Source organism: Syngnathus acus, chromosome 16 (genome assembly GCF_901709675.1).
Source record: "Syngnathus acus chromosome 16, fSynAcu1.2, whole genome shotgun sequence".
Taxonomy (NCBI): Eukaryota; Metazoa; Chordata; class Actinopteri; order Syngnathiformes; family Syngnathidae; genus Syngnathus; species Syngnathus acus.
Genome location: NC_051101.1, coordinates 378,280 through 405,811, shown reverse-complemented (window position 1 = coordinate 405,811; position 27,532 = coordinate 378,280). Strand labels below are relative to the sequence as shown.

Below are 27,532 nucleotides of genomic sequence, written 5' to 3'. Positions count from 1 at the left end.
CAGGTAGGCATCTATGACCTCTGATTGGCCTCTTGACTTTATGCTGTGATGATGTCACACATTGACATCACAGTCTAAATGAGCGACAGCCGCTGCGGAACGCAGTGGTGTGACTGACCTATAATTGGCCCCATAGAGTTGGCAGAAAAGCCTGATTGGCTGCTCCCTTCCAAGCACATGTCCACAAAGCGAGCAAGAAATAAAGCGCGTGTTCGGTTATTGATCCCACTGACGAAGGTGAAAGGATGAGGAACGTTCAGCAGGCATTGAGCTCCTCCATGGTCTGGTTGAGCGTGGCGTGCAGCTCTAGGTTGGCCGTCTTTGCCACCGCCAGCGATTCTGCAAACACGCAAAGACGGACGGGTCAGCGTTGCGCGGCTTTGGGGTCGTCGGCCCACCGGGGGCGCGCCGCACCTTCCAGATCGTCCACTGTTCTCTCCAGCTTGGCCACCATGCGCTCGGCAGAATCGGCCCTGTTATCCGCCTGGACGTGCCGTGAAGAGGAAGCAGCGTGAGTGCTGCGTGAGCGTCAATGCCCTCAGCCTAACCCAAACCGGGGACAGCTCAAGAGCATGTCTCACCTCCATCAGTTTACTCCTGAGGCTGCTGATCTCCAGCTCGCTGCGCTCCTCCTGCATAGAGAACTACAAGAACAAACAGCGAGATGAAACACGCTGAGCCAGAGCAGGTCTCACGGCCCATCTCTCACCTTCTCGGCCTGAGACTCAAAACTCTTGGAACTGGCTACCAGACTCTTCAGCTCCTCCTCCAAGGCGCGAGTTTTGCTGTGGGGCCGAGGTCACAAACACAGTGGGGAAAAGCACAGGCCGAGGTTTGAGTTGGACGAGGCGGTCGACAACCGACGGGTTCAGGTGACCCTTTACCAATTGGCCCAAACGCCTCGGCTGCTAGCATTACTGTTAACCACGAGGGGGAAAACAGGGTGCACACTGTGTGTCTGTGTGTGTCTGTGTGTGTCTGTGCGTGCGTGCGGTAACCTCTCAGCTAGCTCAGCTCGGGCTTCGGCACGCTCCAGCTCCTGCTCCCCCATCACCAGTTTGCGAGCCACCTGTCAATCAAACATCAGCTCAGCAAACAAGCCACACCATACAACAAACGTGTGTACCTGCAACAAGCAACTCAAAAAGCTCAATGTGTTGATGCAGTGCGGTGTCATCCAGCGTATCCCGAGCCACTAGATGGCATTGCACGACAGGACACCGTCCAAAATGGCTGTTATTGCGTATTATTGACGCCAAAGCGTTTCCTCGTCCAGTGATGCAAATGGCAGTGCTCCATTCTTCACTCCCAGAAATTAAACTATTGCTGTATTTTCTGGGCTTGCCCTGCTCATTTGAGCTAAAAGCATCTTTGGCGACGATGACATCGTAAGCAATGGAGAGCTTTTTCCATATGGACATTTCATATCCCAATAACAAGATCCATCCTCTTGATATCTTTTTCCCAGTCTACCACCAATTTCTTTGGTGGCGGTGCAAGGAAAACGACTTGTCGCATCCCCTCAAGTGAATGCGGTGCATTGGTGACACATGCTGTCATCATTGATCCGGCAAATTGGTGATCGGGCAATACTTCAGGTCGACAAGTCATTTTGTTTGTTTGTCTGACGCTTTGCTTTTCCTCTTAAAAGTGCTTCGTCACTTGCCATTTGTCTGTCCGTGACGCACACGGTCGTTGTAATTGGCGTCATCCATGATGTCGATAAAAAACCAAACACCACGCTGAAGCAGTTCCTAAGCGGCGCTAGAGGCAGAATCCAAAGGTCGGGGCCCAATTTAGCCAAAACACTTTACGCGATGCAAAGCTGACTTTCACAGCAGCACAGCGGGATGTTCGAGCACCTTGCGGCTGATGCTTGATAGTGTTTCCGACACGGCATAGTTAGGTCTGGAAGCTCGCTTACTGAGGCGTTGGAGAGGCGACATGTTTGGTCGTTGCCTAATACTAATAGGGCAAAGCAATAGCATCAATAGTAGATTGTCAGCTAACATTCAAGTATTACAAAGCACACAAAAGAAAACGACAGGATTCTCTCCGCAGCGGCAAAGAAATCAAACAATTGGAACAATAGAGGGTTATTTGGTACAAGCCACATAGATTGAATGGCACCATTGCAAGTGAACATTGAACCCTCACCGGCAGGTATAGTGCGAGGCACCCATCTGGTAAACATTGCAATTAAAATAAACATGTATTCACCACCATCACCATCACAAATTGTTTACATGAATACCCGAATAATTCTTACTTGATAATTCCGATTACAATATTGATCAAAATGCCTGCCTACCTGAACCCCCCCACACTTGACCCCCATCAGTTCGCATACCGGGCGAACAGATCCACGGAGGACGCCATTACCGTAGCTCTACATGCTGTGTTGAGACACCTGGAACAGCAGCAGAGCTATGAGAGAATGCTCTTTGTGGACTACAGCTCGGCTTTCAATACAATCATCCCAAACGTTCTGGTCACGAAGCTGGACACTCTGGTCCTCCCCCCTCTCACTTGCACCTGCATCAAAGACTTCTTGACCAACAGGCCCCAGACGGTGAGACTTGGCCCTTACCTTTCCTCTACACGCACACTGACCACTGGTTCACCACAAGGCTGCGTGCTGAGCCCTCTCCTCTACTGTCTTTATACCCATGACTGCAGTCCGGCCCACGGCAACAACATGATTGTACAATTTGCTGATGACACCACAGTGGTCGGGCTGATCTCGAATGGTGACGAGATAGCCTAGGGAGGAGGTCCTGAAGCTCACAAACTGGTGCTCTGCAAATAACCTGGCTCTGAACACCAAGAAAACAAAGGAGATCATTGTGGACTTCAGAAGGAAAAAAAGAGATCCCCCCCCTATGCATCAACAGCGAGATTGTGGAGAGGGTCCACGACATCAGATTCCTGGGAGTCCAGATCTCTGATGACCTCTCCTGGACACGCAACACCTCAGCTGTCATCAAGAAGGCTCAGCAGCATCTACACTTCTTAAGAGTCCTCAGGAAGAGCAGTATGGATTGGAAGCTTCTGCTCGCCTTCTACCATTCCTCCATTGAGAGCCTGCTGACGTACTGCCTCACCACCTGGTATGGGAGCTACACTGCTGCAGATAGAGGGAGGCTACAGAGGACAGTCAAAGCAGCGCAAAGGATCATCGGCTGCCCTCTCCCCTCCCTGACGGACATATACAACACCCGGTGCGTCAGCAGAGCTCACAACATCATCAAAGACAACACACATCCCGCCTCCCAGCTGTTTGAACTGCTTCCTTCTGGGAGGCGCTACAGAGGCATTCGAACAAGGACTACCTGACTGAAAAACAGTTTCTACCCAAGAGCCATCACCGCTCTGAACTCTGAGAGAAAACAACACCAGCTAACACCGACACTCCTTTAAAAACTACGTGCAATAACTATTTACTATTTATTATTTACTTTCTGTACAAACCTCATTCATGTTAATACATATACCCACATTGAACATACTGTAAATAAGATTTTTTAACCTTCATTCTTAGACTAATAGCTATACTGTAAATAAGATCTTTCATTTTTATTCTCAGACTTCCTTTTATGCTTTTTTAAATTTTGTACGTTTGCACTAGGAAGGGAGCAGCTATCCGAATTTCATTGTACAACTAAGATGTAAAATGACAATAAAGGGCATTCTATTCTATTCTATTCTAAAATAGTCGTGATGATCATTTAGACTGTAATTGTCTAGTCCTACTGTGTGTGCGCGCGTGTGTGTGTGCGTCTATATATTGCGTACATACTTCCTCATATTTGCGGTCAGCCTCCTCAGCAATAATTTGAGCTTGCTTGAGTTCAACGGCCAAACGTTCCATCTTCTCCTCATCCTTCATGGCTCGAGTCTCAATTACACGAATCCCTCTGGGAACATCGTCATCATCATCATCGTGATCGCCATCAACATCGCCATCACTCGAATGGGCGCTGACCTCTCACTCTCGTCGGCCACCTTCTCCAGCTTGTCCAGCTTTTCAATGGCAGAAGTGAGCTGCTCATGTGTCTGGTCCAGGTTGTCCTCTGTCATCTGAAGACGCCGACTGAGCGATGCCACTTCCGCCTCTGCCTGCACGTCAAATGACAGCCAATCAGCACACGCAATGGTCAAGGCATGGTCAAGCATGCATGAGTTGTGTGCATGCTTTAACCTCATCGCGAGCCCTCTTCTCCTCCTCCAGTTGTCTTTGCAGCACCTCTGATCGTTCTTCAGCTTCTTCCGCTTGCCCCTGAAGAACTTTGATCTTCTTCTTCACTGCCTCAATGCTGCTTACTCCACTCATGTTCTTGTTCTATCAAGGAAATAGCAATAAGTTACTTTTTGTGTGAATGACAATGAGAAGGGAACAACACATGTAGTTAATTAATTTCTTAATAAGGCGCCAAAATCAAATATGTGGCTTCATGAAAAAGGATCACAAACATTCCCACTGACGCTTAAGTGTAGTGGAGCAGGTTCGGGCGGATCCAGGCGTGTCGTGTTCTTGTGACGTCACAAGACGAACGTGTCATGACGCGTTCACTGTCCTCGTTCTCTCATTAGTGGAAGGTAAAAAAGTCGCAAACTTGGCGACGAACGATAGCTGCCGAGTTACTGGATGGCACCATGCTAGCTCGCTCCTGAACCTAAAAGAGGACCACCGGCCCTCACGGTCTCATTGGCCTGTTAGCATCAAACGTACACGCATGTGTAGTAGTGTGTGTGCGTATGCGCGTGCATGTGTGTGCACGCGCGCGCTTGACACGACACGTTACCTGGACGAGTCGTCAAACGACAGTAGCTAACAGACTAGCTGATAGCAGGCGAAATGCGAATGACGGAAGCACAACTTCCTCTCAGTCTCCAGCTAGAAGGTGTGCAGATCACCCGTGTCTCGATTTTGGCGTAGATTCCGGTTTGGGTGTTGCTTTAGGTTGCGCTCAGCTCGACTCGGCTTCCGTATTCAACCAACTCCCAACCTGGAACTCCGCCTTTTTCCGCGTTTTTGCGAACAGGAAGTGACGCAGGAAGACGACCCTCGCCAACTTTGGTCAATAAAATATAATAAAATAGATGAATGACTTATGTATAGTTATATGTATATGTATAGACTATTGTATAGTCCTTTATTGTCGTAGTTTGTATTTCGTAAACACTGCCCCAAATATTCAAGAATAAGAGAGCATGCAGCAGTAATGACAAGCTTATTTGATTTACAGCACAAGTAATGTACATGTTCTTTAAACGTTTTTCTAAAATAAAAAAACACAACAACAACAAAGAGTTCTCCTGAGGATTACAAAGAAAAAATTGGACGATAACAAATTAAGAGCAGCCCGGATTTCCCTTGAAATGGAAGTGCCTCAAAATGTCTCCGATACGAATGTCTGCCCTCTTTTTTGAAATCACCTTCTCGCTCGCATGCTAAGAGCTTCCTACTTTGCTTTCGTCAGCCATTAAAAATCAGATGCAAGGTTTCAGTCTTTTCTACTCTAGGCAAATAAATAGTCTTGAGGATTTTGGCCAAAGGCATTGTGGCTAGTGTAGTAGACAAGTCTCTGAGTGAGCTTTACGCACATCACCAGCCCCACCCACTCCTATGTGCTTCCTGTTTCAAGTTACTAGACAGCATTGTTGGGAAAAGTCCATCTGGAGCAGACAATGACGTCTTTGTGTGCTGACTCTATTCTATTTGCCAGTGACATCACAGTGAGACATTAACTGGGTTCAGCTCCACACTCGCTCTCCTCTGGGATGTCCTGCAAGTCTGAAAGGTCAGAGGTCATTGTTAGCCATAACATGTATTAGCCATAAACTACAACATCCAGCACACCACCACTCACCAAGAGGATTTGAAAGGATGACATCAACATGAAATTGTAAACTTAGAATGTTGTAGAATTTGTGCATTTACTGTATTTTTTGATGAACAGCTTGAAGAGTAAATAATGTAAAGTTGTTTTGTTCATCCGTGTTGTCCGATTATGTGAAGCCTACCCCAGACGTATTTCCAGTCATCCTTCCCCATGCACTTCGTATTACAAGTTATGCATGCACAGCAGCTCCTCTTTGCTAAAAACGTCATAGCATTAGAAGCACACAAAACCTGCTACTCCAGCTCAGTGGACCACGCATGCAGACTTTTTGCGTTCAGCGGGCGGCCAGTAAAGTTTGGGTCGGCCAAGATTTGTCCAGCGCTGTAGCACATGTCTTCAATGATGCTCTCACGCAAACATGTTTTTGGAATGCGGAAGAAGGGCAGAGACTACCCATGGAAAAGCCACAAACGTGAACCACGGGCAGCCTTGGCCAAGTAGTTAATAGCGTCACCTGCCACCGGTGCCACTGGTTCAAGATGCACTACCCCCCCGAGCCCTTTGAGAGGCCATCCTGACTCCAAACAGGGATCCTAGTATACAACACGCACTACGAACAGAGCTTGTCAGTAATAGTAGCAATCTAAGATGGCCGCACTCCGGCTTCAGCCGCGAGGGACAATTTGTACAACAACACACATACATTCAGAGGACCGGGCCAACGTGCTTTCCGTAGTCCCGTATGTGCCGTTCGCGCTCTATACCGGCGACTGACCTCTGGGGCTGTCAGATCGAGGAGAAATCTTCACGACCTGTTGGTCTTGCTCATCCTCGTTGGCTTCCCGAAGGCCGTCTAATTGGTCAAGCGGGTCGTGAGTGGCCAAAGGAGCGAGGGGGTGGAATTCCAACTCTCGACTCCCCCGCCTCTTCCTCGCCTGGTCAAAGTGCAAAGCAGAAATTAGTCGTGCGAGGAAAGGCGTAGGACACATCAATGTATCAACCCAAGGCCACTTCATTAGGAACACGATTGAAAAAAAGAGGCCCCACCTATTATGGCTCACTGCTCGCCATGCATATGCCATCTGCACTTGCCTTTTCAGCATTGTTTTGAACATCTTTGGTCCCCGAGTCCAGGATAATTTCATTGATTTCCAATTTTCTCTATTTTTTCAAATAATTAAACTCACTTCATTCATCCCAAACAAAATTACATACACTGTATCTAGTGTTTTGATACTGTTGGATGTCGCCTGGTAGCTGGAAAATACGTTTTCTGCGGCGAAAGCTCATGTTTGATTGGCCATTACATCAGGCATGTTGCGACTCAAATAGCCCGCATCACACTCGGGTGCCGTCGCTCGTTCCTTACCGACTCTGCCTTAACAATGTCGCTCAGGTCTCCGTTGCTCCTCCTCCTGCCAGCCGACTGCGCCTCCTGCTTGCCAAGCCCCTCCTCTCGAGACCGCAGCCGTTTCACTTCGTCCTGCAGAAGCTCCACTTGCCGTCTCAGCAGCGCCGCCTCGCCGCCGTCCAGACACAAGTCCCACGACATCGAGCGGCTGAGGAGAGGTCCTGAGGCGGGCTTGGGGGTGGCGCCAGTCCGGACAAACAGCTCCACCGCCGAGTCCTGGCGAATGACAGCAGCCTGGGGGCGGAGTCAAAGAGTGAGCCAAGAGGAAGCCGGGCGGGCCAGACCACTGTAACGACCCCTGACCTGAAGAGCGTGAAGCTGCGCGCTCACGCTGACCAGACGCTCGCGCACTTCCTGCAGAAAGTATACGATTAGCACGGACGCAGACGTGCTCGGCACACGCGTGACGGGAGGCTCACCTCCTTCAACACGGCTTCCTGCAGCTGGTTTCCATTTGTGTCCTGCAGCAAGAACGAGCAGGTGACGAAGATTGTACGTAGTCTTGGCCAATGTGTAAAAGGCTCCATAGCAAGCATTAGAGCAGGGGTGGCCAACCCGCGGCTCGTGAGCCGCATGCGGCTCTTTGCCGGGTTTCATGCGGCTCCATTACGTTCGGCTCGCGAGCCGCATGCGGCTCCTTGCCGGGTTTCATGCGGCTCCTTTACGTTCATATCAACATTTGTGGGTTTATTTGTTTGTTTGTTTTTGTGCGTGTTCGCTTCGCTTGAGTTCAATATGGTATTTTCGTCAAACGCTGCGTGTTCGCTTCGCTTGAGTTCAATATGGTATTTTCGTCAAACGCGCATGCGCGTGAGGTGAAATCCCGCAAAGGAGGAGGGGCAAACCCATGGGGGTTGGGGGGGTCTGGTGGGGGGAGGGGTTTGGTGGTGGGGGTATGTGGCTCTTTGCGGTACACAGTAAAAAAATGTGGCTCTTAGTCTCTGACTGGTTGGCCACCCCTGCATTAGAGCATTTCAGGAAACAATTGAATTGCGATTTTCCTGACTGATCATGCAATTTGGATTCAATTCACTACTCCCCCCACCCAAAATCAAGCTTCGAGAGTCACGATTGACAAATATGGCAAAAAAATGACATCATATATAACCTTTGCCCACCAAAGCGCCCAGTTTCATCCATTTGAATGGTGCCTGCTTGACAGCCGGTCAACTTACTTTTGAAGCGTTGAGCTCGAGAGAAGTGTTGAGTGTCGCAGGTTCACCGTCTGATGCAAACACAACAACAGGTGAAGATGAAGTATTATTCTTACTCTGGAAGTGTTGAGGACAGCGGCCCCTCACTGCTCAATTCCTGGTTGCAGTTGGCGAGCGACGCTTTGATGATGCTGCATCCTGCCAGCAGATGGCTCAGTTTGTCCACTGTAACAAGGGGTTACAGTCCATCATCCTTTCCAGCAGACCAGCGACAAGCGACTTTGGTCTTCACCTTCACAGATGGCGCCTGCGAGCAGCGGGCCGGCGAGAGGCACGTGAGCAACGTCCGCTCGGAACAGCTTCCTGTTGTTGGACGACCTGGAAGGTGCGCAGCCAAAATCCGGAGCTCCTTCCCCTGCTCCGCTTTTTCCCGTCGCCTCGGCCAGCTCCGAAAACAAAGTCACGCGCTCCTGGAGTAGCTCCAAAACCTCACGATCCTTCTGCAAGATGTCCGCTGACCAACAAGCGCACCGTCAAGACAATGATAACAATGAGCGAGTGCAAGTAAGGCGGCGCTACCTTTAAGTCGTCGCAGTAGAGCTTTGTCTTCCGTTTCAATTAGAGGCAATTCTTCTCTAGAAGGGCAACTGCGCATGCACACAAAGACACACACGCACAGGCAGAAGATGTGGACAGACAACGTGAATGTACGTACGTCATCAGTGCAGTGGTGCAGTGTGCATGTGTGCACTGAATAGAACAGGAAGGCCCTGCAGCGCATAGTGAACACAGCTGGAAGGATCATTGGTGCTTCACTCCCCTCCCTGAAGGACATTTACACCTCCCACCTCACCCGCAAGGCGACCACGATTGTGAGTGATGCGAGTCACCCCGCTCACACTTTGTTTGATCTACTGCCCTCTGGGAAGAGGTACAGAAGCCTGCGCTCCCGCACCACCAACAGCTTCATATTCCAGACTGTTAGGATCCTGAACTCTCTCCCCCCTCCACCTTCGGCTGCATAACGTCCTGCCTTTTGAGCCACGATGGCTGCCTTGCACTACTCCACTTGCACTACTCCACTTGTACTTTTGCACTATTATACTGACTGTCTGCTGTATGCACAATTGCACCATTTCAACCAAGTTGCTCTTATTTATTCATTGTATGTGCCTTCTTATTTTTACTTTTTGTATTGTTTATTTGAATGTTTTGTTTGTCTGTGGACCAATTGGGTGTAATATGTCTTGTCTCCACCGTGGGATAGTAGGAAAGGCAATTTCAATCTCTTTGTATGTCTTGAAATGTGAAATAATTGACAATAAAGCAGACTTAAACTTTGATGGTATTAACTGTCGTCGCACATGGAATAGGAACAGTCATCCCTCGTCAAATCCCGGCTTACTTTTCATGCTCTCAATGAATCCCAAATGTTTCATTCAATTGCATATACTTGCTTTCTATGGCAGATTTCTTGCTACATGGCAGGATTACGTTACTGCAGACTCACACAGTAATGAGTGCCAAAAAAGTGTGCCCGAGACAGACACATTTGGCATCATTTTACACCTCACGACAGACAGTGTCAACTGTAAATGTTCAAGATGGCTAGATACTTACTTTCATGCATTGTACTACCGCAAATTAGATGCGATGGTAATCCCTCCACAGGTGGTCATGGATACCCACACATCGCTTTATTGTTCAAACGGTGACAAAATCAAACACACAGTCCCTTCATACACAAGTCGCCTTGGCCATAAAACGCGCACTTGGGCAAACCTGAGCTATCAACGTTCACCGACTGCCTCCCACGTCACTCGCCAGGCCAGGCCCTGCCTTTTAAAGGCACGCCTATTCAAGGACCCAGATGCGACAGATTACAACATGAGAATGGCAATCCCAAATGGACAAAAATCAATTTCTATGCACTCATTTGTACAATTCATGAGATGGTGGCTTGGATTCTAAAAATATTCCATGGACAAAGCCCGACAAGTTAGTTTGTAAGAGTACGGGAAAGGTTAATGAGAGTGTCGTAAAATAAGAAACTACTAAATACCCCTTCATAAATCTAAGGTTGCTTTGATCAGGATTTGACGCTACTGATTTCCCGTGCCAACTATCTAAGGGGGAGATTGGACGATACTGATTCTGATCATGTGCATGAGCCACACATTCTCAAATTGCACAACAGCTCCGCACGACCGCAGGTTTGTTTGCTTTGTGGTGTGCTCGTGCAGTGTTCAGCAAAGGGATGAGTGGACGCTACATTGCACGCAGGCTGCGGCAGTTTTTTGTGGTAGGCAATGAACAGCAATGATCAACATAGGCAGACTTATCCACAGAAATGGAGCGATCGAAGCGCCGCTAAATAAAGGGTGTTGACGGTTGCATTCCAAATCACCCGCCCATCCATTTTCAACACCGCTTATCCTGTTCAGGGTTGCGGCGGGTGCCGGAGCCTATACCGGCAGACATTGGACCAAAGGCAGACTGCACCCCAAACTGGTCGCCAGTCGGTCGCTGGGCACATATTGAGATGAACAACCAGCCACAGCCGCACACATGGCACCACTGAACGGGAATCAAGCCCGCGTCGGGCGAGCATACCCTAACACCACTTAGCGTTCCAAAATTCCCCGCCATAAATTACCAACATGCGCATGCGGCGGTACTAAGTTGCGCAGCTGCGCTACCCGAGCCAGGCAATGGCAGCGTAGCGGGGCTCACCTGAGCGAGGCCTGCTGTATGAGGTTCATCCAAGTGCGTCGGTCATCTTTGGAAGAGGCATGCAGCTCATACATCTCCGGGGGTGTGGAGTCACTGATCAGGTACATCCCTCGCTCCTGATTGGCTATGTCTCTGACAATGAGCTTGGTCAGAGAAACCACCGGAGACTTGTCCTGTCACGCACACAACACGCACATTGTAGCCGCAGCGGGCAGTCGATGAATCCCTAAGGGTCACCGGCAAGAACTTACAAAGGACGCAAAGGTGAACTTCTGGTCCTTTTCCTGGAGAAAAACCAAGATGTCCGACATCAACAGGACGTGCACATCTGGAAATACAAATAAGATGAAGTCATCCGATTGCCTAAGCGCCGGCTGGCCGGCCAGTTCGCATCTCCCGCCTGGTACCTTTCATCCTGGAGCCTTGGACTCTCCAAAGGAGCATTCCTTCATGAAGGAGCTTTCTTCGCAGAAGCTCCCCTCCTCGGAACACACCTCCACCACGCACCTCCGCTTGAGCCCGGGGGTCCAGACGAGCTTGTACTTCCTGCAGCCTTCTGCTACGGTCCAGCTCCAGAACCTCCTTATTCACCGAGACGATCAGGTCCTTGAGGAGGACCAAGGCTCGGTCGAGAGCTTGCGCCTCCTCCTCGTTGCCTAGCGGGAGGGAGGTCAGGATATGGTGAGCGGTCGACAGCGGCGACCTTGATGAGCAACCCGCAACCGGGGACCCCCCTTTGCCATTTTAACCTTGAAGATTCACATGTTAACATGATCTTTGGGGGACTGGCGAAATGACTGCTTTGGTGCTCCAATTAATGGTACATACATGCTCTTTCTTTTCAATGGATAGCGCAAAGGCCTTCCACAAGCCCGATGATGGAGCCTTCGCTTCCCAGGCTGTCCCTTTCCAAGTCTTGCCATATACTGTGTCCAGCTATTTACTACTACTACTAATAATAATAATTCATTAAATTTGTGTAGCGCTTTTCAAAAACCCAAAGACGCTTACAGGGAACAAGGCAAAGACATACAGGGGAGGAGGGGGACCAGTTATGGGTAGGGGAGGTCATAGGCTTGAGAAAAGTGGTAGGTTTTTAGAGGGGACTTAAATATGGGGAGTGTGGGTGAGTCACAGACAGACTGAGGGGGAGAGTTCCAGAGTCGGGGTGCTGTGCAGGAGAAGGCTCTGTCACCGAAGGATTTGAGTTTAGATTTTGGGACTGTCAGACGTGAAGTATTGGAGGATCGGAGGGGACGGTTGGGGCGGTAGGGGATAAGGAGGTCGGATAGGTAAGTGGGAGCCAGGTGGTGAAGGGCTTTGAAGGTGAGGAGGAGTGTCTTAAAGATGATACGCTCCTTGATGGGGAGCCAGTGAAGAGAGTGGAGAACAGGAGTGATGTGTTTGCAGGACCGGGTGTGGGTAAGGAGGCGTTTTGGACTAGTTGAAGTCTATAGAGTGAGTGAGCACTGAGAAGGGAGTTGCAGTAGTCAAGCCGGGATGAGATGAAGGCGTGGATGAGGGATTCAGCGGCAGGGAGAAAGAGGCAGTGTCGGATTTTGGCGATGCATCGGAGGTGGAAGTAGGAGGTCTTAACAACTGAGCTAACATGAGGGTGGAAGGACAGTGTAGGGTCAAAGATAACGCCAAGGTTGCGTGCCAGAGGGGAGGGAGTGATGGTTGAGGAGTCAATGGTGAGTGTGATGGATCCAGTTTTATTGAGGGAGGATTTAGTGCCCATGAGGAGGAGGAGCTCTGTTTTGTCACTGTTGAGTTTGAGAAAGTTGTGGGTCAGCCATGTTTTTATTGTAGAGATGCAGGTTTCAAGGTGGGTGAGGGGAGGGTTTTGGGTTGGTGTCGTGCATCTATAGATCTGGGTGTCATCAGCGTAGCAGTGGAAGTCCAGATTGAGTTTGCGGATGACATTACCAAGGGGAAAGAGATAACAGATGAATAGCACGGGGCCAAGAAGTGAGCCTTGGGGGACCCCCTGTGTAACTGGGGAGAGGATGGATGTGTAGCTGGAGAGAGAGATGAACTGGTTTCTGTTGGCGAGATAGGAGGTGAGTCAGTCGAGTGCAGTGCCCTCAACACCTAGTTGGCGCAGCCTTTGAAGGAGGATGAAGTGGTTCACAGTGTCAAAGGCTGCGCTAAGGTCGAGTAGTAACAGGATGTTGAGGGCACCAGAGTCTGCAGAAATGAGGAGATCGTTGGTGACTTTAACAAGAGCTGTTTCGGTGCTGTGAAGTGGGCGGAATCCGGACTGGAAGGGTTCATAGAGGTTGTTGGACTGGAGATGGGTGTGGAGTTGGGCGGGGACAATGCGTTCGAGGGTTTGAAAAGGAATGAAAGGTTGAAGATGGGACGGTAGTTGGAGAGGTTGACTGGGTCCAAGGTGGACTTTTTGAGGACGGGGGTGATGGCTGCAAGCTTATAGACAGTGGGAAAGTGGCCAAGGGATAGAGACTGATTAAAAAGGGTGGTGAGGTGAGGGAGGAGGACAGGGAGGCAGGCCTTAGTTAAGGTCGTTGGAAGGGGGTCGAGAGAGCAGGTGGTTGTCTTAGATGCGGTGATGATGTCTAGGATGGTGGAGGAGTCGACAAGGGAGAAGGCAGTGAGAGAGGGGAAGGGCGGGGGGTCAGGAAGGGGGGGAGGAGAGCAGGGGAGGTGGGGGAGGAGTTATTGATGGTGGCAGTCACAGAACTGTTGATTTGGGCGATTTTGTTGTTAAAGTTGACAAGGAAGGAGTTACAGAGGGCGGGTGAGGAGGATGGGTTGATGGCCGGTGGCTGGAGCAATTTGTTGATGGTGAAGAACAGTATGCGGGGGTTCCAGTTGGTGTCATTAATGAGAGATGAAAAGTAAGCAGATTTGGCAGCAAGAAGAGCATCACGGTAGGAGGAGATGTGTTGTTTGAAGGTTTCAGCATGGACAGTGAGGCGGGTTCTTTTGTAGAGGCGTTCAAGTTGACAGCCAGTTTGTTTCATGGAGCGGAGTTCCGGGGTGTACCAGTCGGCAGAGTTAGTGACTGTAACAGCATGGTGGCGAAGTCATCAGGGGAGGAAGGGGTGAGGTCGGAGGGAAGGGCAGAGGATAAGAGCTGGCAAAGCGTGATTGGGTTTACAGTCTTGATGTCGCAGTAGGAGATGGTGCGTTTTGTGGAATTATGAGGCGAGGGTAGAGGGGCGGAGAAGAGGATGCAGAGATGATCTGATAGTGGGAAGGCAAGAGGACGGGGGTTGGATGTGAGTGAAAAGGAGGAGCATACTATATCCAGGGTGTGGCCTTTGGTGTGGGTGGAGAAGTTGATGTCCTGGGTGAGATGAAAGCAGTCCAGAAGAGAGATGAAGTCGGACTTCAGTGGGGCAGTTGGCTGGTCGATGTGGATGTTGAAGTCACCGATGAATAGGAGGCGATAGAAGACTGAGGATATGATGGTGAGGAGTTCAGAGAGTTCAGAAAGAAAAGATGGATGTGACTTTGGGGGGAACTTAGATGAGAACAGCAGTAGTAGAGTTAGGAAGGGAAAATGCGAGATATTCAAAGGAAGAAATAGATGGGAGGTTGAGGTTCAATTCAGTGATGGTAGGGACTGCTCATGGAGGACAGCAATGCCACCCCCTCGCCCAGAGAGGCGGGTTTTGACGATGTAGCTGTAGTTGGACGGAGTGGCTTGGTTGAGAGCAAAGAAATCCAGGGGCTGTTGCCATGTTTCACAGAGAATGAGCAGATCCAAGTTATTGTCCAATAGTAGTTTAAAAATAACTGGTGATTTGTTGGAGAGGGAGTGACAGTTCAGCAGCGCGAAGGAGATGGATGGAGGAGCGTGGGGGGAGGGGGAGCGGAGGTTGTTGAGGTTGGCAGTACGGGAGGTGGGGGTGACGAGAGGTAGTCCAGAAAGAGGGGATGGGTGAGCCATCAGGGAAATGTCGGTTCAAAGATAGTCCAGAGCTATGGTGGATGTAGCAGCGACAGCGAAGGATCCCAGCCTTGCTGGCAGCTGAGGCAGCAGCAGCAGGGAGACGTTGATTATTGAGGCGATGAAGATCAGCAGCACTGTAGACGAATGGGCGAGAGGTTGGTGGAATAGGAGCCCGGAGTAGCACAAGTGATAGTTCATGGAAGAGATGAGAAGTGACAGCAGTTGGGAATAATCCAGATAAAATACTAGAAGTGGCTAGTAGCTGGTTAGCTAGAAGTTGGTAGGCAGTGAAATGCATGGAAGCAGCAGTGAACCAAGTAGTGATGTTGGTGCAGTGGTTGGCGGTGTTGGTCGATCCCGACTGTACCCACACAAACGGCAAGCCCCAGTGTGTCATGGCGGCACACAGCTGAGCCACGACCGGCGAGCTCGCAGCGAGCGGGTGCTCCCCCCGAGGACGCCTGCCGAGTGGCCAGAGAGTTGGGTCAAAGCTGTTTGCCGAGCCAAGAGCGAGCAACCACAGGCTCAGAGCCAGGAGGCAGGAGAGTCCCGTAGTGGTTGGGCTAGCTGGCTAACGTAGCTCGGAGTCCGAGGGAGCGGGCAGAGCTGCAGAGATACGCGGTGGACAGGGGACAAAACAAGAAAAATAAAAGAAGAAACGGGCACACTTAAAACGGGAAACACAAAACAAATAGCGGACAAACAAGTAGCGGACACAGTTCGGGACAGAAGCGGCAGTCAACAATCCAGACACCAGCGTTGCTCTAACCTGGAAGACAAAATAAAACGACCTTTACGACTTGAGTGATAATGTTGTCCTTGAATTTCTGCCTCTGCCCAAAGTGGGCTGGAGGGACTCCAGCACACCTGTGGTATGGGCGGGCAGTGGCGTGCGTACCTTTGGTGTTGTCTAGGATTCTCTGAATGAGAACAGGGTATTTGGTGATCCTCTGGGTGACCAGCAGGATGCATTCCGGAACGCCGTGACGACGCAGCAGAGGACCGCGGCAGGCGCGCTGAGCAGGATGGGAAACAAGCATAGCACACCACTCTTAGTGGACAAGCTTCAACAGCAACCAGTGGAGCACAGACAACAACAGAGATATGTCCCTCAGTCCAACGAGTGCATATGCTAATGGATAAATCTAACTAGTCGAAGCCGGCCTGTCTATTTCAACCTTTTGCAGATCACCAAAACCCCAACGAGTGTCAGTCTCCATAGGCAAGACCTGTCTGTGTTGGGACCCAGACTAGGCCAACTACTTGGGGGTAGACCATTATGCTTGACTGTTGCGGATAGGTCCAAGATCTGGCAAAATGCCTTCCTTGCATTGGAGTCATGTCTGAGGACCGAGGCTAGGGGACCCGATACAGATCTCATGTCCTCCTACTGCTTCAAGTGAAATTCAGGTGTAGGTGATTTCCTCCTACTGCTTCAACTGAAATACAGGTGTAGGTGCTTTCTCACCCTGATGAAATACTGCAGTCTTCTGTCACGAGTTAAAACATCCTTGTAGAGTTTCACAGCTTTCGGGTGACGACTGCAAAATTCTGAGTAAACTTTCTTCATGTCGTCTGCGCTCTGACCTGAAAACTAGACGCGCAAACACACACGCAGAGACAGCCGACTGATTATCACCTTTCCCGATCCCGACATCGCCAGCCTTCAGCGTGGCATTACCACCTGCGCGAGGAGCAGCTCTCCAATGTTGGGGATGATGAAGTTGGCGTCACTGCCCTCGGCCGTGCCCTGCTTCCTGCGGGCCACGAGTTGGGCCAGGAAGGCGGTGTGGAGCTCCAGCAGCTGGTCCAGGCACGGGAAGATGGTATGGACCACGCCCGCCTCTAACATCACCTCCTCCAGCATGCCCCGCCTATACACGCCCTCCATGATGCGTAGCGTGCGGACGTGGTTGAATTCCGTCTGAATCAACTCTGCACAGCGAGCAAACGGAGGGCCGTGGCCATCGTCGTGACAACGAGGACACTCAAAGCTGTCGGTTAGCATCCCATGTGGGATGCTGCGTACCGTAAATGACGTCTTGCTGTTTAATCAGGTCTTTGTGGAGCGTCAGCAGGAATTTGGGCTCCACCACCAGACTCCAACTGTCGGCTTGTACGCTCCGGCCATCCGTCTGCAGCTCCTCCAGTAGGGGGCTCCACCACCAGTCTCCTAAGACACGGCAGCCTTCACTTTCACCCCACCCCGACAAACAATAAGCAGTGGCGGAAAAATACGCACCGTCATCAGTGAGTGACTCCATGGACAAAGTCCTGCTTCGAAAGTTGAGAGACTCGGTGGACTGAGACAGAATCCTCCTGAGGCCGACCGGGTCCTCGCTCACGCTGGACACACAGATGGATTTCTTCTAACAGGTAGGCTACGATGTGACACTGGGCGGAGGAGAAGTCGGCCAGCGCTCACCACTCACCCTGCGATATTATTGGTGGAGACGCTCTTGGCAAGCGAGAGGCCCGAGCGGACCCGTCGGGAACCCAGCAGAGACTGGCGGAGGCTGTCTGACGGGTAGATGGCCGAACTCGGACGCTGCTTCATTGCCGGTGCTGAACAGCCAAGTGACGAACTCGTCACATCACTACCACCCATCCATGAACAATACACACACTCGTGCACACACACCACACACCCACCCACCCACACCCACCCACACCCACGCACACACGCACGCACGCACGCACGCACGCACGCACGCACGCACGCACGCACGCACGCACGCACGCACGCACGCACGCACGCACGCACGCACGCACGCACGCACGCACGCACGCACACACACACACACACACACACACACACACACACACACACACACACACACACACACACACACACACACACACACACACACACACACACACACACACACACACACACACACACACAGCCAACTGGCAGAATTAAGTTAACTCACTTTTTGTCCGCAGAGCAACGTTCTGAAGAGCTGAACTGTTTCTGGCTATCGCCAGCTTCTGTTGCTGTTAACCAGACAGGCAAGAGACAGAGAGGTAGACACATAAGAACGAGACAAGTCCGCTGCCATTCAGTACTACTAGAAGCACGACGGACTCCAGCGTATTTGTGCTTTGCCTGTCACAAATTCTCACATTCTGTTGCAGATTTTTTTTGTGAAGACCTCTTCTTATCTGCATGTTTTTAAGATCCCTTGGTTACTTGCGATTTACCTCTTTTTTTTTTTAAATGGCACTCACAAAGAAGTTTCCAATTTTGCCCATTCCCATTTGTGAATGAGATTTAGTTCTTTGGAAACAGACTAAAGTCCCTCGTGGACCAGGTCTTGTGTTGTCAATTACCTTCTGCTTCATCTTGGCACAGCTCGCCAAACTGTCTCGGCAACGGTTGTGAATGGTCACGTTACAACCTGACAGACGGACCAATTAGAGACAGACAGGTGGTCAATCGTTCACCCATCGTCACTGTCGGTGCTGTCAATTGCCGCGATTGCCTGCGTGCATGTGTGCGTGTTACCAGGGCAGCTGAGGGCCTCTTTGGCGGTGATGCTTCGGTTGCACGCCGAGCACAACGTGGTGGATGAGACCGTGAGGGACGTGAACAGATGACCTTTGTTGGAGCGAGCCTCCTTCTCACGCTCCTTAACTCGCTCCTTTTCCTTGTTCTGATGACCACACACACACACACACACACACACACACACACACACACACACACACACACACACACACACACACACACACACACACACACACACACACACACACACACACACACACACACACACACACACACACACACACACACACACACACACACACACACAGTGACCTCAGGAGATGAAATGTTTACATGAGGCTCCTGTTTGAAATGCAATGTAAATAATGAAGATGACTTTTCTTTTTTCACTTTCTTTTTTCACACACCCAGGACAGAAAGTGTGCGTGCGTGCGTATAGTAGTGTACGTGTCTTCACACAACAAGCCGATTTATAATTTCCGCTTGCAGCTTTGCCTTCAAATGTTACCAATTAAAAGTCATGCACGGATATAAAATAACAATAACAAGAAGACCGGTGTCTCTTTTGCCTTTCAAACAGTTCAGAAATCAGCTGACAAGACTCAAGACTCACTGTGCATGCGAGCGTGCAGGTGTCATGAGACACCAGTCACACTGCTTGACCACCAGCAAAAAGTACACCCTCATAGCACCTCGCAGGAAAGATGTAAGCATGCCAGTGCAAAGAAATATCATATACCGTATTGGCCCGAATATAAGACGGTGTTTTTTGCATTGGAATAAGACTGAAAAAGTGGGGGTCGTCTTACATTTGGGGTCTGGACATTATACCCATTCACAACGCTAGATGGCGCCAGATATCTTTAAAGCGAATGCTGAACTTAACTCTCCAGGCCAAAGCCATTAGTTTCAGATGTACTGTAATTATTTTCTGTATAAAAATTAAAATTGGTGTTCAAAAAGTATTTTTTCAAACTTGAGTCTTGAAAAAGAGGGGGTCGTTTTATAATCAGGGTCGTTTTATATTCGGGCCAATACGGTACTTTGGCCGAGACTTGGCCTAGAGCTTGGACTGGTCGCTAGTCGGTCACAAATCAAATCCATTTTCCAGAACCGTTTTCATACATTCAAAACACACCACAGACATTTCAAATGGTGAAAAAAACCATACATAAGCCCACCCTTGGTACCAGAGACAAACATGACACCCAGATCCCAGATTGAGACATGGCAAGGTACAGCTGTGCTTTATCTGTATAAACATGAAAGCTGATGTAGGGAAGCAGGTCAAACTGAAAAAGAATTGGGCCTCAAGTTGACAGACCCTTGAGACACCCCACTCTCAATTTCATTTGTCAAATTGCAGCTTTGGGGTCAACGTGCAATGTAACAGGCACGCAAACACGTGCAATGTCTCATGAACTGTTAAATCATAATTTCAATCCATCCCTAACCCTAATTATTTAAACAGTATTTGATTAACCGTTACTAAACTTTTTTTTATAAAGACCAATACAGTTGTAACCATTACAACTCTGCAATAATAATTCATATGAAAGTATTTGATGAAGTGCGCTTAACAATTTGTAGTTGTACATTTTCACTTCCTGTTTGGACACGCGCACTTCGGGCCTCCCCTCCCCCCGCCCGCCTGTTTCCTCTGTAGGACAAAGCGGCCACGCTGAGAGTAACGGATTTAAGACACACGCGAAGCTCAAAAGAAGCGCTAACACGATACGCAAGACCACAATCATAACATGCCACCGCGCGCGTACGCCACTACCGGGAGTTAAAACGTCCTGTATTATGATTTTGTTTTTCAAATCTCAACAGGAAAAAAACGCTTCAATTTCTGCCAAGTTGCTTCTGATCACGCGCGCGCAAACTCTCCCCACTGTTGCAAACGCAAAGTGGTCGCGCGACCAATCACCCAATCACGGGTCAATATCGGCTTTTCTGACTTTAGGTAGATGAAACATTAAAGGAGCGGGGGGGGGGGGGGGGGGAAACCGGAACCAAAGAAGAGGCTCAAAGAGACTTGCTTTTAACTAAATCTTTGGACGGCTAATAATCAATTATCAATGACGGCATTCGTTCTTTTTGCTTTCAAGAGGGCTCACCTTTGCGTTCATTTCTTTCATCTTGTCCTTGTTCCTTCCCTCCAACAGCCGGGACATCCTGCCCGCCCAAGTGTTCACGTGGAGCCAACAGTCAGTCAATACTAAATCAATCAGTCATTCGATCGGTCACCGATTGATATCCGTCGGATTGGGCTGAGGTTCGGGTCCAGGTCCACGAACAGGCTGCAGTCTGGGCGCAGGGGCGGGGCTTACCCTGGAGTGACAGGAAGCATCAGCGGTGCTGTCCAATAGCAGCTCAGGCAGCAGTAGGAGCCTTTGACCAATATCTGAGACGATCCTACGCGAAGCCCCGCCTAGTCCACTCTGGAGGGGTTCGCTTTGTACGCTGGGACGTGGCGGAGGGCGGGGCGGAGTCGTGTGGGCGGAGTCTATCACTATCACAACGTGTCGACTGATCACATGGCGCTTCAGAGCCATTCAGTATCCTGTCGGAAGTGAAGTGGCTGGCTCCACATTCTTCTGATGACGTGGAACCCGCTATGGTAGCCCCGCCGATTGGGGTACGCCGGTGACATGGTGGGACTTTTATATATATATATATATATATGTATATTTGTACATTCTGGATTCATTACAAATCAACTGAAATATTGCAAGCCTTTTATTATTTTAATATTGCTGATTATGACTTACAGCTTAAGAAAACTCAAAAGTCCTATCTCAAAATATTAGAATATTTTCTCAGACCAAGTAAAAAAAATAGATTTAAAACAGCAAAACAAAATCAAACATTTGAAAATGTCCATTCATGCACTCAGTACTTGGTTGGGAATCCTTTTGCACGGATTACTGCAACCAATGCGGCGTGGCATGGAGGCCATCAGCCTGTGGCATTGCTGAGGTGTTATGGATGCCCAGGATGCTTCAATAGAGGCTTTGCAGTCACGTGGTTTTATCACGTGATTTTGTGTTATGCCGCCATCTTGGCGGTCAGCTCGTTCCTACGTGTTTGTATGGATTGTCTGATTTCTGCGCTACGTTTTCACCGATTTCTTCCGAATTATGGCTGATTTGCTATCCAACGAAGTTAGGCATTTGGATGAAGACTCCAAGAAACGTCACAGAGAGAAGTTGAACCTTGTTGGCACAACGGATCCGTACCTTTTACCGAGAAGCATGCTAAAATCGCCCGAGCATTTTGCAACAGCCGACCTGCCTGAACGCTCATATCCAGATATTTATAATTACCTCGTCGATTTGTTTTGTAATGGCATTTCATAACTTGACATATTAAAAAACTGAATAGAGTGAAATCATTCAGATACTGTACCTGTCTGTTCAAGTTGCTACCATTTTTATTATTTGTTTATTTTTGCATGATGCCACATCTGATTGGCTTGAAAACTTAACCAATAAATATAATTCAATATTTACATTGATAACGTTTTCAAGCATCATGAAAAAATAAACACAAAATAAAAACGGGGGGGTGAACTGAAGAAATCATCCCATTCCCTGCCTTGCTGCTCTTGCTGCCTTTCTAAAAATGCACCCAGCATTTTCAACAATCATATTTGTATCATCCCATATTGTATTATTTCACATTTTGTGAAACAAATCAGGGGTGAATAGTTTGTTTACATACCTGATATGAAGTCCTCATTGCATATCCTTGTGTAAATCGTAGGTTTCCATCGTTCACGACGAATATCCGCGATCCATTTATCACGTTTTTTCATGTTCGCCGGAAATCTATAGAAGCTAAGATTTGGTTTATCGCCTCGTCTATTGCTACATCCAACAGCACAGCAGGTATCCGGCATTTTTAAGCTCAAATAGCAGCAGATATAACAAGAAAGCGTGTGTGAGTCGTTGACCGGCACTGAAAAGTTGACCGCCAAGATGGCCGCCAAGCTAATGTGGGTAGCTTGATGACGTCAGCTGCAAAGCCTCTATAGCGGCCTTTAGCTCATTTGCATTGTTGGGTCTGGTGTCTTTCAGCTTCTTCTTCACAAGCTCAGTGGCCTAGTGGTAGAGTGTCCGCCCTGAGACTGGAAGGTTGTGGGTTCAAACCCCGGCCGGGTCATACCAAAGACTATAAAAATGGGACCCATTGCCTCCCTGCTTGGCACTCAGCATTAAGGGTTGGAATTGGGGGGTTAGATCACCAAATGATTCCCGAGCGCGGCACCGCTGCTGCTCACTGCTCCCCTCTCCCCCAGGGGATGGATTAAAATCACATGGGGATGGGTTAAATGCAGAGGACAAATTTCACCACACCCAGATGTGTGTGTGACGATCATTGGGACTTTAACTTTAACTTAACAATACCCACATATTCTCTAATGGGGTTCAGGTCAGGGGAATTGGCAGGCCAATCGAGGACAGTAATGCCATGGTCAGTACACCATTTACTGGTGGTTTTGGCACTGTGGGCAGGTGCCAGATCATGCTGGAAAATGAAATCATCATCTCCATAGAGCTTTTCAGCAGACGGAAGCATGTAGTGCTCTAAAATCTGCATTTACTCTGGACTTGATGAAACACAGTGGACCAACACCAGCAGCTGAAATGGCTCCCCAAACCATCGCTGACTGTGGGAACTTCACACTGGATTTCAAGCAATTTGGATTTTGCTCCTCTCCAACCTTTCTCCAGACTCTGGCGCCTTGACTTCCAAATGAAATACAAAACTTGCTTTCGTCTGAAACTGACCATGGCATTACTGTCCTCGATTGGCCTGCCAATTCCCCTGACCTGAACCCCATAGAGAATTTGTGGGGTATTGTGAAGAAGCTGAAAGACACCAGTCCAAACAATGCAAATGAGCTAAAGGCCGCTATTGAAGCATCCTGGGCATCCATAACACCTCAGCAATGCCACAGGCTGATTGCCTCCATGCCACGCCGCATTGATGCAGTAATCCGTGCAAAAGGATTCCCAACCAAGTACTGAGTGCATTAATGGACATTTTCAAATGTTTGATTTTGTTTAGCTGTTTTAAATCATTTTTTTTTACTTGGTCTGAGGAAATATTCAAATTTTTTGATAGGATTTTTGAGTTTTCTTAAGCTGTAAGCCTTAATCAGCAATATTAAAATAAAAGGCTTGCAATATTTCAGTTTATTTGTAAGGAATCCAGAATGTATGACATTCTTGTTTTTTTAATTGCATTACAGAAAATAAAGAACTTCATCACAATATTCTAATTCTCTGAGACAGTCCTGTATATCAGCTCCGGTCGGCCGCCTTAATGGAGGGATGGAACATGGTCCACTCAGACTCAATGTCCCCTGACCCCCCCAAGGATGTGGGAAAAGCTCTGCCGGAGGTGTGAGTTGAAACCCTTTCTGATAGGGGATTCTGCCAGACCTTCCCTGCAGACCCTCACAAATACCACCAGCGGTAAGGGATGCCGTCAAGCTTAAGGATGAGTCCTATCGGGCCATTTTGGCCTGTGGAACTCCGGAGGCAGCCGACAGGTAGCGGATGGGCAAGGAACATGGCTTCGGCAGTTGCTGAGGCAAAAACCCGGGCGTGGGAGGAGTTTGGCGAGGCCATGGAGAATGACTTCCAGACAACTTTGAGGAAATTTTGGTTCACCATCCGGCATCTCAGGAGGGGGAAACAATGCACCGTTAACACTGTGTGCAGTGGAGACGGTGTGCTGCTGACCTCGACTCGGGACGTCGTGAGTAGGTGGGGAGAATACTTCAAGTCCTTAAGTCCACCGACACGCCTTCCATTGTGACTGCGGAGAGGGAAGTCTGGGCGTCCCTCCTAAAGCTGCTGCCCCCGGGACCTGACCCCGGATAAGCGGTAGAAGATAGATGGATGGATGGATGGATGTACCACTCGCAGTTCAAGTTGCAAGATGAAACATCAACGATAGACTCTAGTTCAGGTTTCAACTTCAAACTCTCTTCAACCTTCAACGTCATGTTTAACCGTAAATGAGACACAAAACAAGTAGATTATTGCGTGATGAAATCATTACATGACTGGAGATGTGAAATTCAGGTGTAGAAAGTAAAAAACCTGCCAACCTTTAGTTTCAGCCACTGGTGTTTTTCTCGTGCTCAAGCAGGTAAACGAGCTCGAGCATCATTTACCTGCTTGAGCACGAGAACCAATGCTGCAGACTGTAGCTTACCTGCTGGTTCAGTAGAAACACCCGTAGCTAAACCCACATTGTTGAAGGGTTTTGACTTTCTGGACCTGCATTTACCTTCTCTGAACAAGTTTGACGTCGTTTCGAGTGGAATTGGAATGGAAATGCCACTTCCGCTTTCGAACTTTTCAAAGGAGGAGTTTGCTAAATTTACATCGCTCACCTGAAGCACACTTAACTTTCTTTAACGCCAGCTGGCCGGTCGGCCAACTACCCCGACAGGAACAAACACAGGACGGAAGCTCTGTGGTCAGTCGAACTTCGTTCAAATCCTTTCAAATGTCTGACTTCTTGCTGTCGTCAATTAGCATGTTAGCCTGTGAACGAGAATCGAGTCCGCGTTGAACGTTCACAATTGATCTGATTTAGGCAATGTTCATAATCGTACTGACGTGAGGGGTTTGTTTTGTTTCCCAAATTCTTGGCTTAAAAGGTTGATTTGAGTCGGGTTACAGTTGAGGACGACGCAATAGCTGCCATGACCTTTGCTATGACGTCATCAACAAACGCTTGACGCCAACTCTATTTAATGTGCTGCTCATTGATCTGATTGAGGGTTTGTGTATTCCATCAGGCATCCTGTAGCCTTTGTTATTGGAACTATGTCATAATTCATTCCAATGATTTACTTATTGTGAATAAAATCAAGTTCACACAGGTTAGCATATTTGCCGTATTGTGACATTCCTACATGGTGCTATTCCAAGCACAATTCTAAATTAAGCCACAAATATGCAAAGTCAAAGCATGTAATTGTCATGCTCCCCGCTGAGCAGGCCTGACACCCATGGCCGAGCCCGAAGAGGCCCACGCATTCTGGGAAAGGTACGAGAGGAACCTCGCCAAAGGTCTCAAGCGACGCAGCTACTGGGGTGACAGGTCCCCCGCTGGAGGTAAATCCCGGGAACTTTTCCAACCCTGTGCTTCCTGCGTGGCCACCCTTTTTTCCTTTTTTGTCTCAGGCACCCATGGCTGTCCCAGTCGCGATATCCTGAAGGTGGGCGTCTTTCTGCTGACCTCGGCGATCTTCTTCCCCTTCCTGGTGTGGGGGGGGTTTGTCTTTTTGCCCTTTGATGCCCCCCTGCTGGACAGCGCACCCCTCAGGATGCTCTACGTGTTACGCTGCTCCGTCTTTGGTGCCACGCCGGTCGCCCTGGGTGACTACAATCTTTGCTGACCCATCTGCTCGCTCTGTCCTTCTGTGCGTACGACTTACCTGTCCTTTGCCTTTTTGTACGCGCCGGTCAGGCTGGCTGGCGGTGGGCGTAGCACGTCTCAGGTTTGGTGTGGTTAGGCCGCTTTTGGACGAAACGGAGGTGGCGGCGGATGTTGAGGACCTCAGCGTTCACAGGAACTACACTCGTCAGTCTGTCAGCCTCTTCCTGCTGTACTTTCTGCAGCTGGTAGTCATGGCAATGTACCTGAGCCAAGAGCAGCTGAAGCTCGTGCCTCTGCTCGCCCTCGTCTTCGCCTTGGGACGGTGAGGCCGGTTTGGCCTTGGGCTCTGGCGTAACGGGCATAAAGCAACCTTCTCTCTGCAGGGCGGTTTATTGGCTGGCCGCCGCGTTGGGCAGCAGCGTTCGCGCTTTTGGACAGGGCTTGTCCTTGCTGCCCAGTCTGGCCATGATGACAGCCAACTTGGTGTTCGTCTTCACGGCGGAATCGTCTGCATACCTGTGGAGCTCGCCCCAGCGTACCGACGCCACGGCGCCTGTGGGCCACCAGAGGTTCTGGGGATGAAAAGCAGCAAGAGTTGCAGCGAAACAATTGCGGTGACATCAGCTTGACCTTGCAGTTTTTCAAGCATTTGCTTGGTGCTTTCATAATAAAACAAATTATTCTCACTATGAAGATTGTAGACGACTTCCTCTGTAAACTTGAACACATCTCCTACAGGGTCCGGCAAAATGATCTGACACATTTGTTGGGTAATTAAAATGCAAATAGATTAAAGAAACAGACTGCAACGGACAATCAGGACTGCAGAGAAGATAATTGGAATCAACCTCCCATCTATCCAAGACTTGTACCTGTCCAGGACCAGGAAACGTGCAAGTAACATCTCTACAGACCCTTCTCACCCAGGTTGCAGTCTGTTCGAACTACTCCCCTCCGGACGGCGTTATAGAGCTCTGTACGCCAAAACCAGCAGACACAGAGACAGCTTCTTCCCCCAGGCTGTCGCTCTGATGAACTCACACTACTCTTAGAGACTCAGAGTCATTGCTGTGCAATAACATCCTGCTCTCCACACCTTTTTTGAATTGTCTACATTATTTGTACTATGTGCTACTTTTTCTGGAGTTCTGGCGGTGCGAGGTCAGCCGGTTGATTTTCGTTTCAATGCTGATCCACTGGCTCTGAAGTTAGTAACCCATAACAAGATTGTGTTTCGAGCAGGTACGGGATCGTGTCTACCAAGTCTGAAGCGCAAACGGAACGCTCATTGTGTTGCAGTTAGATTCATTCTTAATAAACGTTTCCACAATGAAAGCGCGATGCTCACTGTTCCAATTCATGTTAGCAACTGAAACAAAACAAAATAACATTATTCAAAAATGAAATGAAACAAAACAAAACGGCATTATATGTACTTTTCGAAAGTAAAAACTTCTTTGTTTCTTAAATTCATTTGCATTTTATTAAACCTACAAATGTGTCAGAGCATTTTGCCGGACCCTGTAGAAACGTCAGTTCTCAGTT

At 49.1% G+C, this 27,532-nt stretch overlaps 3 protein-coding genes across 6 annotated transcripts; 1 reads left to right on the top strand and 2 right to left on the bottom strand.

Moving 5' to 3' along the window:
• Nucleotides 1–37: 37 nt before the first annotated feature.
• Nucleotides 38–5,043, bottom strand: LOC119136461 (tropomyosin alpha-4 chain-like). 2 transcript variants are annotated; one of them, XM_037275004.1, is made up of 9 exons: nt 4,806–5,043; nt 4,202–4,342; nt 3,986–4,119; nt 3,800–3,917; nt 999–1,069; nt 710–785; nt 582–644; nt 415–484; nt 38–339 (listed from the first exon to the last, which is right to left on the bottom strand). In XM_037275004.1, the coding sequence occupies exons 2-9, from the start codon at nt 4,331–4,333 to the stop codon at nt 257–259; spliced, it is 747 nt and encodes a 248-aa protein (XP_037130899.1). In that variant the 5' UTR covers nt 4,334–4,342; nt 4,806–5,043; the 3' UTR covers nt 38–256. The 2 variants fall into 2 exon arrangements, with proteins under 2 accessions (XP_037130899.1, XP_037130900.1); XM_037275005.1 differs by having other exon boundaries at nt 4,918–5,015.
• Nucleotides 5,044–5,129: 86 nt separating this feature from the next.
• arhgef2 (rho/rac guanine nucleotide exchange factor (GEF) 2) lies at nt 5,130–20,948 on the bottom strand. 3 transcript variants are annotated; one of them, XM_037274905.1, is made up of 22 exons: nt 20,698–20,948; nt 18,575–18,722; nt 18,400–18,467; nt 18,000–18,063; nt 17,499–17,631; nt 17,309–17,412; nt 17,096–17,236; nt 16,751–17,001; nt 16,535–16,660; nt 15,965–16,082; nt 11,552–11,800; nt 11,396–11,472; nt 11,145–11,317; nt 8,991–9,058; nt 8,704–8,925; nt 8,559–8,636; nt 8,433–8,482; nt 7,677–7,718; nt 7,561–7,611; nt 7,216–7,491; nt 6,622–6,781; nt 5,130–5,797 (listed from the first exon to the last, which is right to left on the bottom strand). In XM_037274905.1, exons 1-22 carry the CDS (start codon nt 20,752–20,754, stop codon nt 5,748–5,750), a joined length of 2,706 nt encoding a protein of 901 aa, XP_037130800.1. In that variant the 5' UTR covers nt 20,755–20,948; the 3' UTR covers nt 5,130–5,747. The 3 variants fall into 3 exon arrangements, with proteins under 3 accessions (XP_037130800.1, XP_037130799.1, XP_037130801.1); XM_037274904.1 differs by having other exon boundaries at nt 17,096–17,239; nt 20,698–20,946; XM_037274906.1 differs by lacking the exon at nt 7,677–7,718 and having other exon boundaries at nt 17,096–17,239; nt 20,698–20,947.
• A 3,665-nt stretch (nt 20,949–24,613) lies between these two features.
• Nucleotides 24,614–26,680, top strand: LOC119136463 (transmembrane protein 79-like). Its single transcript, XM_037275006.1, has 5 exons — nt 24,614–25,075; nt 25,603–25,722; nt 25,792–25,986; nt 26,078–26,309; nt 26,371–26,680. The coding sequence occupies exons 2-5, from the start codon at nt 25,617–25,619 to the stop codon at nt 26,567–26,569; spliced, it is 732 nt and encodes a 243-aa protein (XP_037130901.1). The 5' UTR covers nt 24,614–25,075; nt 25,603–25,616; the 3' UTR covers nt 26,570–26,680.
• The last annotated feature ends 852 nt before the right edge of the window (nt 26,681–27,532 follow it).

Excerpts from the sequence above, each read along its gene's own strand:
- arhgef2 (XM_037274904.1), bottom strand. The coding sequence starts at position 20,754 with ATGTCCCGGCTGTTGGAGGGAAGGAACAAGGACAAGATGAAAGAAATG. Across the intron at positions 18,064-18,399 it reads GTGCCAAGATGAAGCAGAAG|CAACAGAAGCTGGCGATAGC; the intron begins GTAATTGACAAC and ends TCTGGTTAACAG. Across the intron at positions 5,798-6,621 it reads TCGATCTGACAGCCCCAGAG|ACTTGCAGGACATCCCAGAG; the intron begins GTCAGTCGCCGG and ends CTGACCTTTCAG.
- LOC119136461 (XM_037275004.1), bottom strand. The coding sequence starts at position 4,333 with ATGAGTGGAGTAAGCAGCATTGAGGCAGTGAAGAAGAAGATCAAAGTT. Across the intron at positions 4,120-4,201 it reads AGAAGAGGGCTCGCGATGAG|GCAGAGGCGGAAGTGGCATC; the intron begins GTTAAAGCATGC and ends TTTGACGTGCAG. Across the intron at positions 340-414 it reads AACAGTGGACGATCTGGAAG|AATCGCTGGCGGTGGCAAAG; the intron begins GTGCGGCGCGCC and ends GCGTGTTTGCAG.
- LOC119136463 (XM_037275006.1), top strand. The coding sequence starts at position 25,617 with ATGGCCGAGCCCGAAGAGGCCCACGCATTCTGGGAAAGGTACGAGAGG. Across the intron at positions 25,723-25,791 it reads TGACAGGTCCCCCGCTGGAG|GCACCCATGGCTGTCCCAGT; the intron begins GTAAATCCCGGG and ends TTTTTGTCTCAG. Across the intron at positions 26,310-26,370 it reads CTCGTCTTCGCCTTGGGACG|GGCGGTTTATTGGCTGGCCG; the intron begins GTGAGGCCGGTT and ends TTCTCTCTGCAG.